The following is a 22,743-nucleotide window of genomic DNA, read 5'->3' on the forward strand; positions in this document are numbered from 1 at the left end:
CTCCGTTCTCCCATAAGCTGCTTACCCATAAACTCTCCAAAGCTTTTATATTGAAAGTAACCGGAAACGACCCCGGTTCTCTTTTCTCCTAACCGAGAAGGCAAATCAGCTGTGGGTCGCTAAGCGGACTTTTAAATATACTTCCCGTTACGTCCATATAGGATAACGTTATAATTAAACATGTCTACTAACAGTATGATGGACCCGAGGAGACAAAATAAGATTTTAAGGTGAGTTTTGTGTCTGTTAGTTTTAAAAAAGCAAGCCAAGCCGAATGAATTAGCTGACCAGCAATAGCTAGCTAATGCTAACCCAGTCACTCGTGAGTACTTTACTGTGGGATTAGTACTAGTTCGGTGATTAGAAACTATAAAGCCGACAGTTATTATAACAGTACGGTGATTAACCATGGGAGTTTAAAGCCAGGCAGCATTTACATAAGATGTTATTGTCAGTGTGTACCTAAACTTTGTCACAATTTGAATTAATTTCTGGTTTGAGTTGCCTTTAGTTGTACCAGCGCTTCTCTGGTATTTTTTTAAAAGAAGCTCTAGGAGCAGTTAAAGCATTTATTTGCATTTTTTTAATATGTTAGAAGACTATCCACAAGAGGGCAGTGCAACTGTTTGTGGTAAGAGATTGATACGTACCAGGAGTATTGATTGTCAAGCAAACGTGAAAATTGCATTATTTGTTAGTGACACATCGGGCGGTAAGATGTATTACAAGCACACGGTAAAAGTCTATTATGGTCTCATTTTCTTCTTATTTTGGTTAATATAAGGATTTGGATTTGCAGGTACAAGCCTCCCAGCACAGAGACCAACCCCACACTAGAGGACCCCACTCCTGACTACATGAACCTGCTCGGCATGATCTTCAGCATGTGTGGGCTCATGCTTAAGGTAATAAATAAAAATACAAAACAACAATGAAAAATAACTGTGCACATTTTCACAGCTAGATCTGCAATCAGAGTTTCGTGGCTGGAATCGACTTAAAATTATCTGGATTACTTTCTAAAAACTAAAACCACAATAGTCAAGAAAAGTCTTTCCTAGCCGTCTTGCCATAGGTCAGCTTTCACCAGTGTTTGTGACAAAAATCTCATTGTAAATAAGGATTTTACTCAAGATTTTTTAAAACACAGTTTGTACTAGTAACCTGCGACAGACTGGCGACCTGTCCAGGGTGTACCCCGCCTCTCGCCCGGAACGTAGCTGGAGATAGGCACCAGCAACCCTCCCGACCCCATTAGGGACAAGGGTGAACAGAAAATGGATGGATGGATGGATGTACTAGTAACTCTAAAAGCAGTCATTGTTCGTTTTCTAAAGATAGTAGAGTTATATTTTAACTATAAAGTGTCCAAAAAGGCTGCCTGCGTTTGTCTATAATTCCCAACAGATGGAGATGGTCATAAGTCAGGGCCAGTGGATCTGAAAATGATCTTCTCCTGGTCATCATTGATTTTATTGTTGCGCCTTTATTCACAGCTACTCAGTTGCGTTTCCCGTCTCTATTGTTCTGAGTCTCAGTGGGGGTTGATCTGCGCCCGCTGGAAGCCTGTTACCCTTCACTGATAGACATGAAGGGTAGACCTTGGTCTATCCCAGTTGTTCCATTTAGAAGATTAAAGGTAAACTTACCTTTTAAATAAAAGGATGAAGGGCAGCTATTGACTTTCAACACAAGGGACACCATTAGCGACCCGCTCTTATTTTCTTTTAAAATGAAATAAAAATTTGTTTGTTTCAGCTGAAGTGGTGCGCCTGGATCGCCGTCTACTGCTCCTTCATCAGCTTTGCAAACTCCAGAAGTTCAGAAGACACCAAACAGATGATGAGCAGCTTTATGTGAGTACTCCAACTCCATTATTCTATATTACATTGATTTGTATATGCAATGTTTATGCCAATTAGGCTGTGAGACGTTAAACTGTTAAGCTTGTGCAAGATATAAGAGACCATAACAAGTTTAAAGTTGGTGCTGCAGAATGATTAGCTGGGCAGAAAACTGCTAATCAAGGAACTTGAGTAAAAGTTGGTTCAGAGCCAGTTTTGGTACGTTGGTCTAAAGCCAATATATAATTAAAGTATCTCAGGTGTCATTAAGCGAAGGTAAAAGACCTGAACAGGGTAAATGTGCTGTGGAGGGGTACTGAGGTTAATAGGGTGAAACTTGGTGTTATGGCCAAGGTAGATGAATGAAAAATGCAATATGGCAGTGGGGTAGTACATTGCTGCCAAAAAACAGAAATTTCCAGATTTATTGTACATGTATATAATAAACGCCTTTAATATTTTTATTTATGATAAACTTAAGATATATTTGCATTGTAAATTTGAAAATTAGTTTGAAAAAAACAAAACAAATTTTATTTATTTACAAAAAATTTTGAATATTCTATCAGTTGTAAATGTGCAAGAAAAAAAATCCATAATTAAAGATGTAAATTTAGAATAACATAGGGTATTCTAAGATTAGAATATCCTATGACATTACGAAGTGAAAAATCTGTAAAATGTATTTTAAAAAAATATCAGGACACAAAAAAAAAAACAGTTTTCCGAGACTATAAAGTTGTATATTTGTGACGTGGACTGCATCGACATGCGGTGAGGTTCATAGCTGGTGAGGCACTGACTTAATCATAATCAGATCTACAGAAATAGACCCCCTGCATGTTATTGTTTATATAAGGAAATTTCGCGCATGCGGACAAAGCTGGAGGGCAAAAAGACTATCCTTCTACATGCCATGCATATCCGCGCTGCCGCCGTAGAATAATTCCGTTAACTCAATCAAACTTATACATGTAGATATTATTAATTTCGTGCTGTTCTCCACAGCAAAAGGAAAAACCGCTAGCTTGCTGTTACTGTCTCTTACTCTGCAGTTGTGGAGTCATAATGTCTGGGATCATGAGTGCCCCCTGGCATGAGGCAAGAAAACTGCCTGCCTCACCTCGAATCTGATCTCTGTAGTTTCTGATCGCTCCTCAGCACACGAAACACATTACACACACAGTTGGTGACAACAAACACTTTACATTATATGAATAAGTTAAATTATGGAAAATCAGTTCATACATTAAATGTTTTTTAACTATTTTATTGGTGACGTACAGACAGGAGAATCATGCTCCCATAAAATGGCAGCCAGTGCAGTTAGCGAGAGGTTGATCAATTCCAGGTGAGGTTCAGCTCGCTGCTGCCTCACCGGCTTCGCTTCCGAGCATTTGAATGGGAAAATGCGAAAATCCAGAGATTTTGAAGAAAAAATAATCAGAATTGGTTAAGCTATATGAAAAGTAGGTACTTTATAGCAGTGGTCCCCAACCTTTTTAGTACCGCGGACCGGTTAAGACTTCGCAAATTTGCTACGGACCTGGGAAGGGGGGGTGCGCGTAGGGAGGAGACCGAAACTGATGCTGTTTGTGGGCTCAATGTTGCTGCGCAAGACATAACCGACAGAATCCGGTTAAAGGATTTTCAAAATAAAAAATCCTCCAGACTCAATACATAACACGGAAATATTTAATTATTTCTGGCGCGGCCCGGTACCAATTGGGCCGGGGGTTGGGTACCACTGCTTTATAGTACAAACTGAAGACTGAACAGAAAAATAGCGATATAAATGATCTTATTATTATATATTATTTTTCCATGATGACAGATGAGGCTCTGCCTCACCTGCTTCCCCTGACCGCACGTCACTGATGTGTGTATATATATATATATATATATATATATATATATTATTTTATTTTTTACAGATTTTCTACTTTATAGTGTCATAGAAATAAATTTTAAATTTACACCTGCAATCATAGAAAATCACTTTTTTTTCCTTGCACATTTACAAGATTTCTCCATCAAAGGATATTCAAGTTTTTTCTTGTAAACATATGACAGGTTTTTCTTTTATTTATAGGAGCAAAAGTAGCTTTTCTATAAAATACACTCAGATATGCTTATTGAGAACTTTATAAAACAACAATACTAAGAGGCTTCAAGGAAACAGTTCTTTCCTGCATTTTGTTTTTTGTTTAAAAATAAGTGTAGACAAAAACTATTTACCAAATTTTGAAGAAGAGTTTTTATATGCTGATCAAGACAAAGTTGGCAGTGGGCTCTTTCAAAAGGGCACTAGTTCATGTTTGTTTGTATGAGGGACTAGCACACAAGACTAGTGTTAACATAATGTTATTCCACATCTGTGTTTTAAAGTAGATTAGATGAACATAATTGTTAGATAAACATAATTGTTTCCGAATTTCTGTTGAACTTTACAACAAGGTTGCACATTTAATATCCAATGTTTTGTGTTTCTTAGGTTGTCTATCTCAGCCGTAGTGATGTCATACCTCCAGAACCCACAGCCAATGTCTCCACCATGGTAACCAAGAGCCAATCACAGAAGAAAGCATAAGTTGGCCACAATTGCCTCCAACTCCCTGAAAAAAAAATGGAGTCATCTATTAGCAACAACATAAACAGAAAAAAATGACAGTCATGTTTTATAATCCTGTATGATTTTTTTTTTCTTTTTAGTTGCTGACGAAATCTTAAAATATTAAAATTTGTGCATACTTTTCTGAATAAAGCGGTCTGGTCATTTACAAAAAGCTGCTGTCCAGTATGAATCTAAAAAGTGAGACGAGGGATTTTGGGATGTCTAAGAAACTACAAACTTTCTTCTATACACATTTTAATGCAACAGCAGATTATTCTGCTTTTACCATATTAATTTTCTCAGAATCGCATAAATTAAAACCTTCATTTCCTTTCAGGTGCATCAAAACTGGCATAAACCGTTCTGTCAGACAGGATGGTGGTATTTTACAAAGCTTATAATGTTCTAAAACGCTTGAAACCCCCTGAATTAAATGACCCTCCCAATAAAATAAACCTTAAAACAGTCTTGTCTGTCGTGCTCTCGTTTCTCATTTATTGAAGGCGCTGACTGCATTAACTGCATGAGTAATTCTGCAGATTACAGACACGAACCTGGAAGTCAGCTGGACGTGAGACTGATTTAATGCTATATAACTCACGTCCCTCCAGGGCTGGCTCCGACGCAGCCTTGCCGACTGGGCACCACAGTTGCATGGCTTTTTGCCACGTTTCAGCCAGCTCCACTATATTTTCTCCTGACTCCAACTGCTAACTGACTCGTTTGTCTTTCAAGCCATCATACCTCACACCCTGTGCCCGTTGTGGTGATTGTTTTTCCTTCTACTCTTGTGAGTCAGTGGTGCCTTTTGTTATTGATAACTAGGAGAGGATCTCGGGGAGTTACAACCATCGATTAATCGATACATTAATCGACGGGGTAATTTAATACCCCGTCCTTGACCGTCCCGCGGTCTTAGTGAGATACTGAAAAGGTTCGCGGAAAATGTCACGGTCGGACAGCGGTGAAGCGGGGGTTGTCCAGTCATACCTTCAATTTCCGAAACAATACGCACACAAAAAAGCGAACAGGTCGGTGATGGCACAGAATAAAAAAAAACTCATGGGGTTTAAATAACCACGTCTTCTAAAATTTATGTATCTAAAATTGCGACCTATAAATGTCTTAAATTCTATCAAAAATACAAGTTAATTACAGGTCTTTTTAGTTTGTCGTGGCAGGACTATGTAATTTTGTATGTAGTTTTATATATATATATATACAGTATATGTATATATATATATACAGTGTATATATATATATATTTTGCGGGACTTTTCTGCCAGGTAATAGTTTGAGTCACGTTCTAGGACTCGAGGCGGTCGGTAAATAGTTCCTAATATACCCTTGCTAGCTAACTAGCTAGCTAGCTTCTTATTTTTGCTATATTTTGTCAAAATGTATAGTTGAATGAGCGACGTTTGTATTTGCCACAGCTTTCTTCTGTCAGCAGGATTCCTCTTTCATTCCCTTTGTTTAAAGGGTTTTTTTTGTTTGTTTTTTCCCCCTAAATTTCATTCAAACTGGCACCAAAAACGTCTTAAATTTGACTTAATAAAACCTGCAAATACCCTGTCATAGGACGCTGAATGTAGATCATAAGTTTAGTGTGATGGACTGAATCTGATCATAATATGCCCAACGACGAAGAAAAATTCAGAGAAGACTGCTGGGCAAGAGGCCTCTAGATGTCATCATAACATCATAAATTATTTAGCCCTCAATTCAGCTTCTAAGAACTTTATTTATCCCCATGGGCCAGTTTATCTGTAGCCTTGTAATCAATGCATCCATCTTTTTACAAGCCAAAACCAGTCACAACTCCCTAAAAAATGAAACATAGTTCCATATTGCTAAAATATAATAAAATACACCAACACTTGCATATCTGCTGAGGGGAAAGATGAGTGCAGGCTTTAGGTATCTTGGCTGTTTTTTGCAATTTTCTCTAGTAGAAGGATTGTAACATTCCCACTACAGCAATGTTTTCATAAAACCAAACTAAAGATAACAGGTTGCTGTGGCTTTCATAATAAATGTTTTATTTGGTTGAAATTGGGAATACTCACGTTTCCTGTTTCCTGGGTAGACTGACCTCATATCAGTGAGACATTAAGTACATAATATATGCAATCTCCACTTCCATGTAGAATAAAGACTGAACAGATTTAGTAAGTAAATATTGCGTTATTATAAGTCATACAAAACCAAACGTGGGGAAAACAGCTGCTGGGCCGTAGAGGACTTTGGCTCCTACTCGCCTTGTTACTTAAATAAATGCAGTTTTTTATTGTTATCGTTATGTCTTAGCTTTTATTTTAATTAAATTAGCATTTTTTTCTATTAGCTTAGCTTGAATAAAAACTATTTGATATGACAGACGCTTCTTGGATAAATGGCTTTTTTATGTCCGCTGCGTGACTGCAGTACAGTCAGGAGTCAAACAGGGCGAGAAGAGCAATGCAAGGACTGGCTTTTCCTTCATGCCTTTTCCCCAAAAATGCAAAAAAATATATATTTTTAAAAAATGTTTTTGTGGCTTGAAGGATAAAGCCAAACATAAATAATGATTTTTTTTTTAAAATCTAGAATTTTTTTAATTATTATTTTATTTGATAGGAGTAGTACAGGAATAATGCTGTTTCAACCAAGTGGCTTTTTAATAATGACAAAAACAAAACAATCTTTAACGTAAAAGTGAAAATTGATTTTTCCAAAAATAATGATAATAAAAAAATACATACAGTAAGTGCTTGCATAAATATTCACCTCCTTCACGTCCTCCCACAAATTCTCTATCGGATAGCGGTCTTGGACTTTGACTGGGCCACTCCAGATCATCCACCTTGTTGTCTTCAAACCATTTCTGTGTAGCTTTGGCTGGATGCTTCTGTTACACGTCTCAGCTGGGTTGAGACAATTGTAACAAATGATTTTTTTTATGATGTCTCAGCTTCTCCTTTCTTCTGAGTGGAAAGCCTGTAAACATGAACAGCTTCAGTGAATGAAGGGACGGCCGCCGTCTTCTTCCCCAAACTCTGTCTGAGGAGCGAGGGGGCGGGGCTCCTCACTCTAGGCCTCCTGGTGAAACTCTGTCTGCATTTTGGTTCCTTTTTGATTTAACATGATATTTCGGTCAATTTCAGTAAAAAAAAAAAAAAAAAACCCACATATATATAATACTGTACATTGCAATGCTAATAATTTATGTGGTGGCTTATACTCTTAAACAGATTTTCTTGACTATATAAACAAGTGATGATTAAAATCTTCCACTTTATGGTGTTTCACACTTCGGATCAACAAATGTTCTCCAGAGCTGCAATTCTCTTTCAGACAGAAACAAATTGTCCTCCAGGAATCACATTTCGCTGCATTCATGTTACCTTCTACCTCCACCAGCCTTCCAGGGCCTGCTGCCGAGAAGCATCCGCACAGCATGATGCTGCCACCACCGTTACCGCAGTAAGTTTGCTAAAACATGATTTTAGAAGTTTTAGCAAAAGGGGACCTGATGCAAATTTATATGCCAGATTTTTATTTGTACAAACACTGAAAACCTTGCATTAGAAACCCTCCATTTCACAGTTAAGTCCATTACTTTGTGTCGTTCTTAAAATCCAGATAAAATAAGTACTGAAGATTGTTGTAACATGGCAAAATGTGAAAAGTTCAAAGGGTGTGCATACTTTCACAAGCCACTGTACATGTACATATTGTAAAAATGATTTGTGGGTGCACACTAAAGGACACCAGCCTTTCTGTCTGGTCAATCAATGGTTTCTGTTTGCTTCAGCTGGAGGAGCCAGGAACATCCTATCTATACAACGGCTTATTAGGGCCATTTTAGATAGAAAAAAAATTAAAGAATAAATTTCCACCAAAAAAATAAAATCTGAAATTTTGAGATTTTCCATTTTTCTGGAAAATTTCTGAGCTGGAAAAGTCAAAAATTTCCATCTTCTGAAACGCAGGAATTTTCCAAAAGTCAAAACGTTTTCACTTTAAAACCTTAGAAAATTTTCAATTTTTTTCTAGAAAAAGATTCTGAGATTAATCAAAGTTTTTTCTAGCACATTTGAAGCTCAGGCATGTCTACGTTTTTTCTGAGGTTTCTGTGATAAATCTCAAAATGTCTGAGTTTTTATTTTTTAGAGGAAATTTACTCCTTTTTTTCCTTCTTTTATTTCTCTACAATGACCCCAACATGTCATTGTATCTCTGTGAGATCGATAGTTCAGGTAGAGGCACCTCACTATAGCACTCAGGCTCAGCTTTTGATCCTTTAAAGGTCGCAATCTTAAACTACTGTTGCAATATTTGAATGCCTTGCGTACAAGAGAAACTGCCATGTATGGCTCAAGGCTTCAATTTGAAGCAGTAAGGTGTTATTGGTGGACGGGAACAGCTCTGCGAGGGAGAGAGAAGATGCTGAGTTCGGCATCTTCCATTGACAGACTGTTGTTCATGTCACACAGACTCTGCGTCTCTCTTTTTTTTCCCCCCCATCTTGAACACAGACTAAAATGCATCCAGAGCATTTTCAAAAGTTAATGCACAGTTTCATGTAAGTAGTTCAGGCTACCATTTGCACCTGAGTTTATTGCTGATTAAATAATACAAAAACAAAGAAACTGACTCGGATCTCTAGTACATTTATTCCTCAATTTTAGGCTAAAATGGGCTTAATGTGAGAATGTCCTTCTGCAATAAAAAGGTAATACAGTTTAAGGCTTCTTACCATGGGGTGCTGTTTAAAGTTGCACAGTCAAATATTAACAGCAATAATTTGGGTTATTTAGCCTGACACAAGAGGAAAAGAATGGGGGTTGATTTTTCAAAGTCATAATTTCACCATGTTATACGCTAATCTATGAATGTCACAGTGTCAAACTAAATATTTAGTTTACAAACAAAATATTAAGCTTCACGCTAAATAGCTCTAAGCTAAATATGAAGTTCTAGGCTACATGTTTAGCTTAAAATAAAAATATTGAAAGTTTTAGCTAGCTAGCTAAATATTCAGCTAGCTAGCTAAATATTTAGCTAGCTAGCTATATATTTAGCTAATATTTAGCTAGCTAGCTAAATATTTAGCTTCGCAATATTCGCATTAATATTTGAAGATAAATATAAATAATATAAACTAGTACTCAGCAAGGGGATTTAGTTTACAAACTAAATATTTAATTTGGAGGTAAATATTTACAAATTAAATACTTAGCTCCAAAATAAAAATTCTTAGCTAGGAAGTTAAATATTTCATTAGGGAGATAGATATTTAGCTTGCTAGCTATGTGTTTATTTTGAGACTATATATTTAGCTTGCTACTAAAATATTTAGTTTGAAAATGACAATTATAATGACTTGGTAAAAACATAATAAATGAACCCCGGATTTGTTTTTGTCTCTCTCTTACCACAGGCTAAATAACCAAATTACCACTGTTGGGTTTTTACTGTGTGATTTTACAAACGGCGTCCCATAATTTACACTAATCGTATTTGTTGGGAGTATTTCAGACAGAGGCGCATATAAGGCTATATTTAGAGAACAGAAAAACACTATTATTATTCATTCAAACAATGTCAGGGTAATAAAATGAAAACGTGAAACAGCGCACTTTTGGCCTGCTTAAAGACGGAGCTGTAGTGTTAGATTAGATTAGATTAGATTAGATTAGAGCAGTGCAAAGTGACAGAGGTGGGAGGGACCAAGAGAAAGTGACTGCAGGTGCAGAGAGAGAGAGAGAGAGAGAGAGAGAGGACACCTAAAGAGGGAGAACACTTTAGTGGAGTGCCTGAGAACAAGTCCTATTAAAACCACCCCGACAAAATTCACCTCCTCTAAACTTGCCATATCTCTCCCTCTGACGACTCCGGCTTTGGCGTCGCATATCGTCCTGCTGCCGGCCGGAAGCCCAACCATTAGTTTACACCTCGCCTCTCGCCTCGAGTCTGCCGGGCATCACTTCCGACGGGATGTTCTCGCGGTGAACATGGAGTTTCTCCGTCCTCTGCCGGCGGACACCTCTCAGCGTCTCCTCCGTCGCCCCAGTTCTCCCAGCGCCGCCGCCGACCGGCTCCCAGCCGCCTACGCTCCACGGCTCAGCAGTTTCTCTGGGCCACCGGAGAATCGGCTGGCGGCTCTGGACTCCCGGGAGCCAGCGGGACTGCACCGAGAGCCCGCCACCTGACGGACAGGTGAGCCCGCAGTGTGTGTCGCTGCTGTTTTGCCGGACCTGCATGCAGGAACAAAACCCATCCTATAAACTCAAAGCCGATGAAGGTTGTGCAAAAACAAACAAAAACATGTGAACTCGTTGTCCTATTTGACCTTAAATGAACTTACACAGTATTCTTGATTTCTTTTCCTTTTGCATCCAGTTCTATATGTGAAATTTAAAAAAAGCAACTCTTTTTTTTTTAAAGTACATTTTTCCATTTCTTACTGGTAAATAACACATTGGGGTAGCGAGGAACATCTCCAGGTCTCATCCAAATTGCTGTCCAACCTTCGCTTGTCTTGTTTACATTTTCTAAATCTGACGGCACAAAACAACTTCAACAGCATTCAACCATTCATTTTAATGCATTCAAATCGATCTCAGTTTAAGCGAAAAGCTGTAACCGAGGGCAACGTCTTCCACAAACTGCGAGGTTACAGCGCAGAGCAAAAGTATTCACACCGGTTGTAAACATTTCCTCAGTGTGATCGAGTTACCAGCACGGTGTTCAATCGGATGGAGTCTAAAACATTTTAAATGCGAAAAAAATAATCATTTCAAAGTTTAGTATTAGTTGTCCAACGTCATAGTGTTAGGATGGACCAGTCAAAGTCCAAATTTCAAACCGAACTGAGAAACAGTGACAAGATTTGGTAATTGGTGTTGCTTTTCCATGCAATATGAATTGTACCTATTTTTCAAAGAATAAGTTATTTAAGTTTATCTGGGAAAAGTTGTCAAAAGACACAATTGCTTGTCAAACTTGTGAAGAGGTTAAAATTAACTAAAGATTTGTGTACATTTGTGTCTCAATTAAAAAAGAAACAAAAACAGAATTCTAAACTTCGGTAAACAGCAGAGTTGGAATCCGAAATACTTCACATCATAAAATATGAAATCTTATTGACTTCCTAGAGTTGGATCCGACTGACGTGGAGCGCAGACGGACCCTGGAGACGACATTTTCCTGTACATTATTAAGTTTGCCGTTTGCTGATAAACGACTCAGAAGTGTGAGAGCGATTTACTCTGTATTGCTGCAGCTGAGATTTTCCTACGTTTTGTTCAAGACATGAGGAAAATTTTAAGTAATCAGTGGCCAATATATCTTACTGTATAATAAAAAAAAAATAGAGACCTAAATTTACAGTGTAGCTAACAGTGGCCTGTACGTCACAAAGAAATAACCAATTACCCTGACATGAAATTTCAGATTCGTGACAGTATTCTTTTAAAGGGGGACAGATCACAACTGACAAAGAGCGTATTATGAAACCCACTCACTGAGTGTAATATCTGCTGGTCGGATTGGTTAGTTATGTAAAGCAACAAGCTCGGGTCATTCGAAAGTACTGCTGCACCTCTTAGCCAGAAATATTCCCACCTCTTCCATCTTCTTGCCTTTTACCATGTTAGGCCAAACATGGTGAAATAAATGCTACATCCATTTTCAATTTTAAAGTTCTGGTGGAAGGTCATCATCAGCATGAAGGCCAGATTCAACAACAAATGAAAAGTAAGAATTGGGAGCACGTGTTGCTTTATTTTCGGGTTAAAGTCTTTTGGCGTTTTTTTTAAGACGACACGGTTTTTACTGAAATCATAAAACATCTGACTGAATTCTCCTCTCTATACTCTGTTGAAGTTTGAATTTTACCCAATTGCTAATGCAGCGTGTAAAAAGTAATGTGCCGGTCCCACACTATGAAGTTGTCATCAAGCGAGGTAGCTTTTAACGCTAAAACAAAATTTGGAAGCTTTGCCAAAATAAACTGAACAGTTTTGTTCACTTCCTCTACTGTCATTGCCAAAATACAGACAGACTGCAATTCCAAAACCTTCTGTTCACTGATTGGCCCGGATGAGATCTAGAAATCGGAGAAATCTACCTCAGTGGGAGAAAGCCCAGATGGAGCACTGAAGGGAGATGAGAATCGAACGGAGATGTGCAGGAAGACAGCAGCCAGGCTGGCCAGATGCTTGTTGATGGTTACAAAAAGTAGGCGACATGTATACTTTTGAACCTGTGTGGACTAGATAAAATCCACAGTAAATCCAAACTCGTCAAAATCTTGTTTTTAAAAAATAATTGAAATTGCATGCTGTTGTAATCTCATTCCACTACGGAATAAAAGGGGTTAGTTAACAGATTAACCGGACAGTCATCTATTATACACGACTGTTTATCTGACTGGAACTGTATCCAACCTTTCTACGGATTCTCACAGTTCTGGAGGTTTTCTTTCTCCTGGTGCTAGAAAGGATTATTCATTTGGATGGACGTGCGTGTGAATGTGAGAGTTTGTACTCTTGTTTATCAGATGCACTTTCACACCTGCTCTCTCGCCGTTTACTTCTGGATCATCTCCTACGTGACCCTCTCGTTTCCACATAGCATCCGTCTCTTTTCATCAATCAGTCCATCCCTTATCTGATGGGCAGTTTAACGTGACTGAGGGAATATTTTTTTTTTTTTTTTTTACTAAGACATAAAATGAAGAAAGAAGTCAATACCTACTGTATCACCGACAAACGTATAACTAGATTTAAAGTCTGTGGAAAAAATTACTTTAATCAAGACTGGGTGTATTTACTTAAAGACAAGTACTGTAAGATGCACATTATGTGTAAACGGCACAGGCCCACACCTAGAACTTGTTTACCACAAATGACCTTCTCGGGGCCACTAGAGACTTGTTGGCAGAGCAGAGTTTGCTTTTTCGGTTCGCGTCAGAGTACAATTGCACATTCACTCCTCCTCAAAACAAACCAGACTTTCTAGGCAAACAAATTAGAGTTCTGGGCTAGTGTGGATGCACCCTAAATTTCTCTTTGATAGTAAAAATAACCTTTGAGGTTGCTTTATTCATATGCATACTTCCAGACCCTTACTTTTCACCTACGTGGGTTGACGGTGACTGCAAGCACAGCTGTTCTCGGCTCTCTGCCAACAATATCTTTGGAGTTGGTAACTTCTTTTTAAACAACGAATCTGTTTAATTCCTATCTACCTACATAAGCTGCATAAGGCCTTGTATGATATACTGGCTGTGCACACTTGACAAGTACATGTTTTAAATGCATAAGGTGTGCAGAAGAAAACAAAACAAGTGCATTCACTGGTGTTATTCCGAAGTATCCTCAAAGCTGATGTGACAGGAAACACAATGGAGCTTGTTAGCATTCACCTGCTGGTCAGCGGGTGAGGCAGTCACAGAGCTGTGGCCTGGGAGGTCAGAGTATTTTTTGGAGGGGGGGAGGAGGGCTGACGGGCAGAAAGAGGTCATCGACACTCAGAGAGTCCAAACACTGAGAACAGAAGCTGCTTTTGGCTCCTAAACAGGGAGCGGGATCCTCTTCATCTGTTCTGAATGACTGATTGACTGGCTGGTCTTTTTAGTCATTCGTCTGAGTGACTCACACAGGCAATTTATTGTGATCCTGAAGAGGATATTGTTAATGTCTGCTTGGTGACATAATGATAAAAAGACAGGAAGTACAGCCAAATTCTGAGACGTCTTTTCTAAGCAGCTAGACATTGTTAGTTGCCAGCTTTAAAAGCATAACTACGTGGTTTTACTCAATGAATTGTAAACTGAAGTGTATAAATATGTCTTTAGATGGTACTGTTGGAGAACAATAAAGAAACATTCATGTGTTATTTGCTATGTTTCTAAAAGATGGCAAATAAAGTTGGAAATCTGTATTTAGGAAGCCAGTGGCTAGCGGCCGATGTGACTTCCAATTCAATATGGCTTCCACGTTATGCAAAACACTGTGAAAGTTATACTTCCTGTATTACATATAGCATTGAACCAACAACCCTCTATTGCGACAATCAACTTCCATTGTGAACAGTAGTTAGCATCACAACAGTTAGCTAACCCTGATGCAGGCTTGCTCTGCCAGATTTAACTGGGGAGGCAATTGGAGCTCAGCGACACTTATTGTAGGACGATAGAAGCGATGGGATAAAATAGGAAGATGCAACTTTATAGGAACAAATGAAAACATCCTGGGGATGAGAGGAAGGTGTAATTGATTGGAGCTACCTCACAGTAGTTTAAATAAGCCTTAGCATCGACTTTTGCCGAAATGAAAAGTGGTTAATATGGAGAAAACCGGCTGCTACTTTTTATTACAGTGTTGCCCACATTTATTGGCACTCCAGGTGTTAAGTGTCCTAGAAGAATAATCACAAAAAAGTGTTTTATTTAATCCACTCTTTAATTTAAATAAATGTATGAATTCTCTTGTTAGGAAATAATTGCTTTTCACAAAATCCCTCTAGTGGCTGAATTTTTGGCATTTAATCTGTAAATGCCTTGTAAAAACTAATTTTGCACATAAGACAGAGCGTAATTTTCTTCTATAGCCTTTAACAAGGATGGATATTACGGAGAGAAATCCTTGCTTACTTCTCTCTATGGGTCGTTCAGAGTCTTGTGTCCTCTTTGACTCTCTCTGCTCTTCTGCTCTAGATTGTCTATTGGGTTTATGTCTGAGTTAACAGTGGAAGAAGGTGGATTTTGTGTTTGTTGAGCCATCTTCATGTTGATTTGGCCATAAGGTTTGGTTCATTATCTTGTGGAAATGCCCCCCAAAATTTCCATTGTCAGTTTACTAATGTAGTCCTTAAGGTTTTTACAAAACATCTCCTGGTATTTGGGGCTCCATGAAGTTGTCACTTCATTAAGGGCCCAGGGCCTTTGAAAATTAACCCACAGGACCATGGTTCCTCTTCCATACTGGACAGTGGGCCTGAGACTGTTTTGTCCCCACATTTCGTATCTTTTGTTTCATATGTAACACACATGTTGTCTGTTGCTGAGAAAAACCTCAATATCAGTCCCTTGTGACAAAAGCAGACAGATACAGTTATCATCCCAAAGGTGCGTTCACACCGGCCTTGTTTAGTCCGCTTCAATCGAACTCTAGTTCGTTTGTCTGGAAAGTCCAGTTTGCTTGGGGAGGCATCGATGTGCAACTGAACTCTGATGTGGGCCAAAATAGCGACGTCTGGTCCTCATGAAGAATTAGGTTTCTGTTTGGTTGAAGTGAACTATGGTGCCGTTTGAGTGCATACGTGGATGCAAGCGAACAAGAGACCGCTCTAAAAGCGGGAAGCAAACTGTACTGCAGGGCATTCTGGGTAAATACAACCGAAACAAATGCACGAGTCTACTGTAGTGCTAGTGGGAGGAATATGCTCGTGGTCTTTTGTCAAAGACAAAAGAGAAATCCTGCAACCGCTAAAATCTGACGCTACTCCATTTGTGTTTAACATTTTGTGAAGCAGGAAGTTGCACTCAGTGTCAGGCTTTCCTGTCTTTTCCTTCAGTAGCTCTTGCTGCAGCGCCACCACAGTCGAGGAGGGGGAATCGTTTTCTCTCTTTTTTGGGGGGGAGGAGGCCGATGGGGGGCCTGCACTGTATGACTGTACAGAATGACTGTAGCTCCCTGCTGCACCAGAAATGCAAAAGCCGTCTAATCTCCTCTGTTGTCCAAGCCTGGAGGGAGAAAGAGGGGCAGTGAGTGAAAGCGAGAAAGAGTTTTGCTTCATCTTGCATCTTTTTTTTTTTTTTTTTGCTTTCAGCAATTAGTCATTCCTCAACTCAGCTGTCATGTCTGCTAATCTCTCCCAATGTGTCTCTCATCTCGCTGCCTCTGTAACTTTTCATTAATGCGCTCTCACCTCTACTGTACCTCTGGGCTAAATGTGTTTAATTTCTCCCTCCCCTTTCAGTCTCCCTTTTTTTAAAAAAAACCTCCTTTTCTTCTTATTTTGTCATCTGCCCACCCGCTCACTCTTTTGTCTGCTGTTTATGTGTCCATCAACCTCTACTCGAATCCTCGGTGCCCTTGTTGGCTCTGCGGTTTGCCCTTGCCCTGTGCTCGCTGTGTTTCCCAGAGTTTCTGTGGCTCTCTGATGCCGCCGTTTAAGCAACTAGACCTGCGGCGTTCTCCCACACATACCCGGCGTGCACCCGCACCCTCAATCACCTCGGAAAGTCCTTACCATAGCACTGTGTCTCATCATTGTGCCAGCAGTGTGTGAAAGTAAATCTGTGTGTGGGGTGTGTGTGTGTGTGTGTGTGTGTGTGTGTGTGTGTGTGTGTGTGCGCGGCTGTCTTTGTGAATTAGTTTTCACTTTACACTATGTCAGGGAGAAATAATGTGTAATGCGTGCTCAGCAGATAACCGTTGAGGAAAAGTGCTGTTTCTGTTACATTCACCCACAGACACACATCTACGGAGAACAAAAAAACAACTGCAGCTTTTGTTCTTATTTTGGAATCGCTTTGTGAAAATAAAAAAAAGTCAAATTGTTTTCTAGAGCGTCCTCCTTTATGTTCCCGTCCACTGCTGTTGTCTCTCTGTACCCCCACTTTGTTGTTTGTCCTTCATTTTTATTAAACGTCTGCTTTATTAATAGGCTCTTCTCACTCTGTTGACTCGCATTGTTGGTCTTTTTGTTTCCTATTCATTAAGGACAGAACGGTTTAATCAAGGACGCCATCTGAAAAATTCACGGGATATATGCCAATGGGTTGGATATGAAGCGCTTAATGGCTGTAGAAGTCCAGCCGTTCCTAACTTCATCAGCGTGGGGAAACGGAGATTAGCTCGAGCGGTGTTGGGATGTAATGGGCTGCCATCCGGATGTTTGTCTGGGAAAGAAAAAAACCTGAGCACAGCATTGAGTAACGCTAAAAAACTCTTACATAAAAAAAATAAAAAGTACGTACCCTCATGTTTAGAATATTTGATGTATTCAAGGACATGATGGAATTTCGAGTGCCCTTTAAGCCCCCCAGTAAAACCAGCCTTTACAATTTATCAGTTAAACTGGATCATTACTCATAATATGCACAAAACAGCCTCCTTACTGGAAATGCCATGATTCTTTGCTAGAGACCCATTCAATAAATTTGAAAAGTTCATTTATTTCAGCAACTCCATCACAGAGTAAAACACGTTATAATGAAGGAATAGTGTTTTAACACCTTTATTTCACTTGATTGTGTTGATTTTCTGCTACATCTCATGAAAATATGACATTTAAGACGAGAATATTACATCACACCAATAAAAAAGAATTCTGGTCTTAAAAACAGAAATGGGGGCTTGATGGAAAGTACGTTTAAAACCCGCTTATAGGTCGTTATTTTCAAAAGACCTTTAGGTCTGGTGTCCTGCAGGGTTTTGATGTGTCTCTGCTTTGACGCACCTGAGTCAAGTAATGAGGTGATTAGCAGGACTCTGGAGAACTTGACTGCATAATGAGGAGATAATTCAGCCGTTTGGTTGAGGTGTGTTGAACCAGCGGCACAACTAAAAGCTGCAGAGCACCAGGCTCCTCAAATCCCGGCCCTGGATTTGAGGATCCCTGCCAAAGAGAAAGCTAATTTAATCAGTTTGTCTGCTGGATCTCGTTTTCTCAGTCTTGTTACCGTAGTAGGGTAAGGGCGAGAATGTGAACAGACCAGTAAAGCAAGAGCTTTTCTTTTTGGTTGAGCTCTTTATTTGCCATAAGAGACGGAAGCAATCTTCCAATCTAACTACATTTGATATCATGGACGTTTTGCTCCAAATGTTGACATTTGAACAGCTCCTGGTGCTGTTCATGTTTACACCCCTCTACGTTGAGCAGCTCTGTGTTTGCATACACCATGTCTGCCTGTTCACTGCGGTGGTTGAGACAACGTTGTTTGGAAGTTGCAAGGTCCGGCCTTTGCTCATGCAGCGACGTAAATCACGGGCCAAACAACGAATACGTTCCCCTGTCAATCAAATCACTTGTGTCCAATGTAGGGCTTGTACTAAAACTGAAGTGGCTACGAAAAACTGGGAAGAACCTCATTGGATCTGATATGTGAGACGAATCTTGCCAGCAGAACCATGTTTGTGGAAAGCAAAGATCAGACCTTGTGGGTCACAAATTGGCCTCCCTCTTCTCCACATTTACACCTTAAAATCCCATCCTCACACACCACAAATGGTATCAATGACAAGGGGCACCAAAGGTAGAGGACAATTTGCTTGTTTTGGTCTGGAGACCCTTAAAAACATTGCAACACCCGCGTACTTTGTAGGGGGTTTCGACACCCCCGTTCAAAATACGTGGGACTGCCATCATAAGCTTTCGTCCAGGTCCACATGTGTTGACTGGACAGTCAAATGGTCATTACACACGTCGAAACATTGTGAAAGTAAAAATAAAAAAATAATTTATTTAAAGGCTTTTTGCACATCTTTAGGAAGGACGCCAACAACTGATGGATTCAGTCTGCATTTCAGCAGAATATCCTACTGGTTGGCCCTAACAACGGTGTGCTGGCCGTCTTTCCTTTAGTCACCAGGTGGAAGTCAGTTTGTCACATGGCATGTTCCAGTTGTAACAATAAGTAGCTCAGCTGTGCGGAGGTGTGGCTACTTTCACACCTCCGCACAGCTGGCCAGCATCTGCAAGTGGAGGGTTTTGGATTGTTAGAAATTCCTTTGCATACTTTGCTCTGTATTCCCACCTGGTCTCATTAACAGCTAAACGTTTTGCATAAAAGTACTAGAATGCAAGCATAGCTACTTGAATTTTGTCATCATCAATGATGCTGCAACTGGCGCAAACCACGAAGAAGAAGGCGACAGGCAGTAATTGGAGGATCATGGCATGGCTGGATTTTTAATGACTTATCTTGCAAACAAATTTATTCAGGTGTGATTCCTATTTATACTTATTAATGAAAACACTGCAACTGCGAAATTGTGTTTTTTCGACATTAGTGGAATGTCGACAAAGTTTTGTGCACATTTGCAATGGAAACGCAGCTCCTGTTTTGGAGCCCTCAAACCAGACGGGAAGTTATAGTTAAAAGCTTGGGGAAGCATTGTGTTTAAAAGGCAATTTTTTCCAAATACTAAAGAAGTAATGTCATGTCTTTCCCCTGTGCTGTTATTGTTGATGTTCTTTTTCATAGCAGTTTTAAGGATTGAGACAATCTTCCTTAAAGGACAATAATTGGATGTTGATCTCTTTCTACACCTCTTACTGTCTTACAGGTCCATGCTTTCCCCTCTCTATCAGGACCATGGGGGCTCGGTGGTGTGGCCTCACACTTTCTCGTGCTCCTCTTCCTCTCAGGCCCTCCACCGGGAGCTGTGCTACAACTCTCCTCGAATCAGTGGGAGCAGCGTCGACCCAAACCCCACCCACTACCATGCCGTGTATGACGTCAAGGTGGAGGAGTACAGCGAGCTGCCTTTCTCCGGCGGCGAAAGCGTGGACGGGGATCCCTTCGGCCAGGGCACCTCGCCCCTCGTCACCAACGGCAACAATGACCCGACGGTCCCACTCATTCGCCGGAGGGGCGGGACGGTGGATTACCGAGACGTCATCCTGGCCCACCAAGCACACAAGCTGCACAACACGCCGCAGGCCAAGAGGAAACAGTGGGAGTGAGTAATGTTCACCTTTTTTCCAAAAAGATTTTTCACAGTAGTAGTGTGATTCATGTCGATGGTTACGCAACGTATTAGTTCACCTGGTAACATAGAGTACTTTGCAAAAGTTTAAACCACCACTAGCAACTTTATATTCTGTTTTTTAGAGTCAGATTTTATGTAATCTTTTTGAAGGTTTCATTTTTGCATCTTTATGTTTTGTTTTTTCTCAAATGGAGACAACAAACAAGCATTAGATGCCAATTAGAAACGCATGGTTTTTACTACTGCCTCTTAAGGAGTGAAACAGCTACGGTTTACACACTGTCTACTCAGAACGAAGAGAAGAAAAACCGTAAAGTGATTTTTCCAGTTTTAGTATCTGAGAAATAAATCTCCTCATACGCCGTTTCTTTAAGACAAACTTTTTCCTCTTTTTTTTTTTTTTTTTCCTCTTCTGCCTGTGGTCTGATTGGCGCCATCTTGAGACTGAAAGTATTAATATCCCATTGGGTTTGTACACTAACCAGTCGTAAGACATAAAGAGTCCTCACAGATCTTAGTGAACAGATAAAGATAAAAGAAATAGGTCATGTGGGCTTTGCAGCTTAACACTAGGAACAAATTGTGCGGTATGTATTAGGCTATATACACCAGGTGTTGCAGATTTTTTATTTGACACTTTTCCTGATAGTTTTTCACATTACAAAAATCTGTCATTTTCTAAGGGGTGTGCATGCCTTCCAAATCAGTTGTATGACCTGTCAATTGGTCGATATGAAGGGCTTTTTGTTCTAAAATGGCAGAAATGCAAAATGGCGGAGGTGGGAAATGACCAGCACAAGAGACACACGGCACGAAGCAAAGTCAAAGAAATTACTGAACTGAACAAGATTGCAAACATTCCCCGTTTCCAAACCCAAACTCTGGAACAGCCCCTGAAAACCTGAAGAATTATATTTTGAGAAAACTGTGAAAGATTAAAACAAAACCCAAAACCAAGGAAGTAAAACCTAACAGCCCAACGGACGACTCAAGACTTTTGCACAGTGCTTGTATTGCTGTTACTGTTGGAGCGGTTTCCAGTGTTACTGAATTGAATATGTGTCCTTTTTATTTGCTTGATGCTTATGTGTTTACAGTAGACACACAGATTTATTCTGTATGTCTACGGCTGCATCATGAGAGAAACCTGAACCATCAGCCTCGGCTAACTGTTGCTAAACCAATTTGTCAAGTATTTTCGTTTGTGGGCGCAAAAACGGCACATCATTGTTGTTCAGGGCGGCTGACACTAGATACAAAAAAAGCTTAATTTATTATCTGAGTTTTGAAAACTATTGTCTGAGTTTGTTGTTAGTCAGAAATCCACAGCTTGGAGTGTTTTTTTTTTGTAGCGATGGTAATAATTTTTTTTTTTTTAAAGTTTAATGCACTCTTTTTAATATTAGGTGAATGTGAATTTGACAGTGATAAGTAAGTGTGAGCCATAACCGCATCCATTATAATCATTACCAGCTACTAAATTGAGCATTACTATCTTTTTGAAAATTAGAACGGAAGATAAGTGAAAAAATTAAGTGCAGAATGCAAATGTTGAATTGTTTATGGGAAAATAACAGGAGTAAAAATCATTCAAGTGGGTTTGGATATAATTTGCAGCCAGTATACAAGCAAGTTTTCATTTGTCTCTCACTTGTCTTATCTAAAGAAGGAAATATTACGTGTTGAACTGCGAAGGGAGAATATTGTATGTGTGCAAAACACACAGTTCATGAGTTACAAATAAAGTTGACTTTCATACATAGTACCAGGAAAGATTGATTGGTGTTAATCAATTATATAAAAGTTAGACAATGTCATGTCATTATAAGGTTAATGTTAAAAAAATATTTTAATCCTTTTTATAATTTCAGTCACAATTCATGTCAGCAATGTACAGTTCTTATTTGTCATTTATTAATATTTAAATTTTTTAAATAAATGTATTATTTGTCAAAACAAATATTTAAAAATCAAGCATTTAATTTATTTATTCTTTTAAACAACCCACATTCTCCACAGTAAACGTAAATATTCCCTTTCAGTTGTGAGTTGTGGAGGTCCGACTCTGCGGGTTTTGTCTGCAAAGTCGAAATGATCTAAAATTTCATCAGTCATAAAATAGCAGTTATATAAAAATGTAAATAAATACAGAAAGTAACTATAGCAGCGATGTAAACAAGCAGAACGGTCGGCACAGACGGTCCAGCGGGTTCATCCTCCCACCACACCCCAGCAGAGGCCGACTTCGTCCATCACATGTCCTTGAGCCCGCCGAGCGTTGAGGTTTGTGACGGAGGTGACGGGCGGGGACAGAGAAAGTCCTCTGTACTCCCCTGCTGCTTCTTCTTTTTTTTTTTTGTTTTTTGGAACAAACCGTTGAGCAGAAAGACGGGCAGCCAGACAGCTGCTGACCAAGTTGAAGATCAGACCAGGTGTGTCAGCGACGCCTGGGGGATGGATTTGACTTTAATTCAACGCGGCAGGTTAAAACTCCACTTACCGTGTCATCCAGTAGATGAACAGATGGAAAGGTGGTCGATGGGCTTGACAGGATTTAGCCTCCGGTCCACAG

The 22,743-nt window shown here is 39.5% G+C and overlaps 1 protein-coding gene across 1 annotated transcript; it reads left to right on the forward strand.

Annotated features, from left to right (window-relative positions):
- The first annotated feature begins 43 nt into the window (after positions 1 to 43).
- Positions 44 to 4,926, forward strand: wdr83os (WD repeat domain 83 opposite strand). The gene is made up of 4 exons (XM_028018753.1): positions 44 to 230; positions 800 to 905; positions 1,759 to 1,856; positions 4,339 to 4,926. Exons 1-4 carry the CDS (start codon positions 181 to 183, stop codon positions 4,403 to 4,405), a joined length of 321 nt encoding a protein of 106 aa, XP_027874554.1. The 5' UTR covers positions 44 to 180; the 3' UTR covers positions 4,406 to 4,926.
- The last annotated feature ends 17,817 nt before the right edge of the window (positions 4,927 to 22,743 follow it).

Source organism: Xiphophorus couchianus, chromosome 5, assembly GCF_001444195.1.
Source record: "Xiphophorus couchianus chromosome 5, X_couchianus-1.0, whole genome shotgun sequence".
Taxonomy (NCBI): domain Eukaryota; kingdom Metazoa; phylum Chordata; class Actinopteri; order Cyprinodontiformes; family Poeciliidae; genus Xiphophorus; species Xiphophorus couchianus.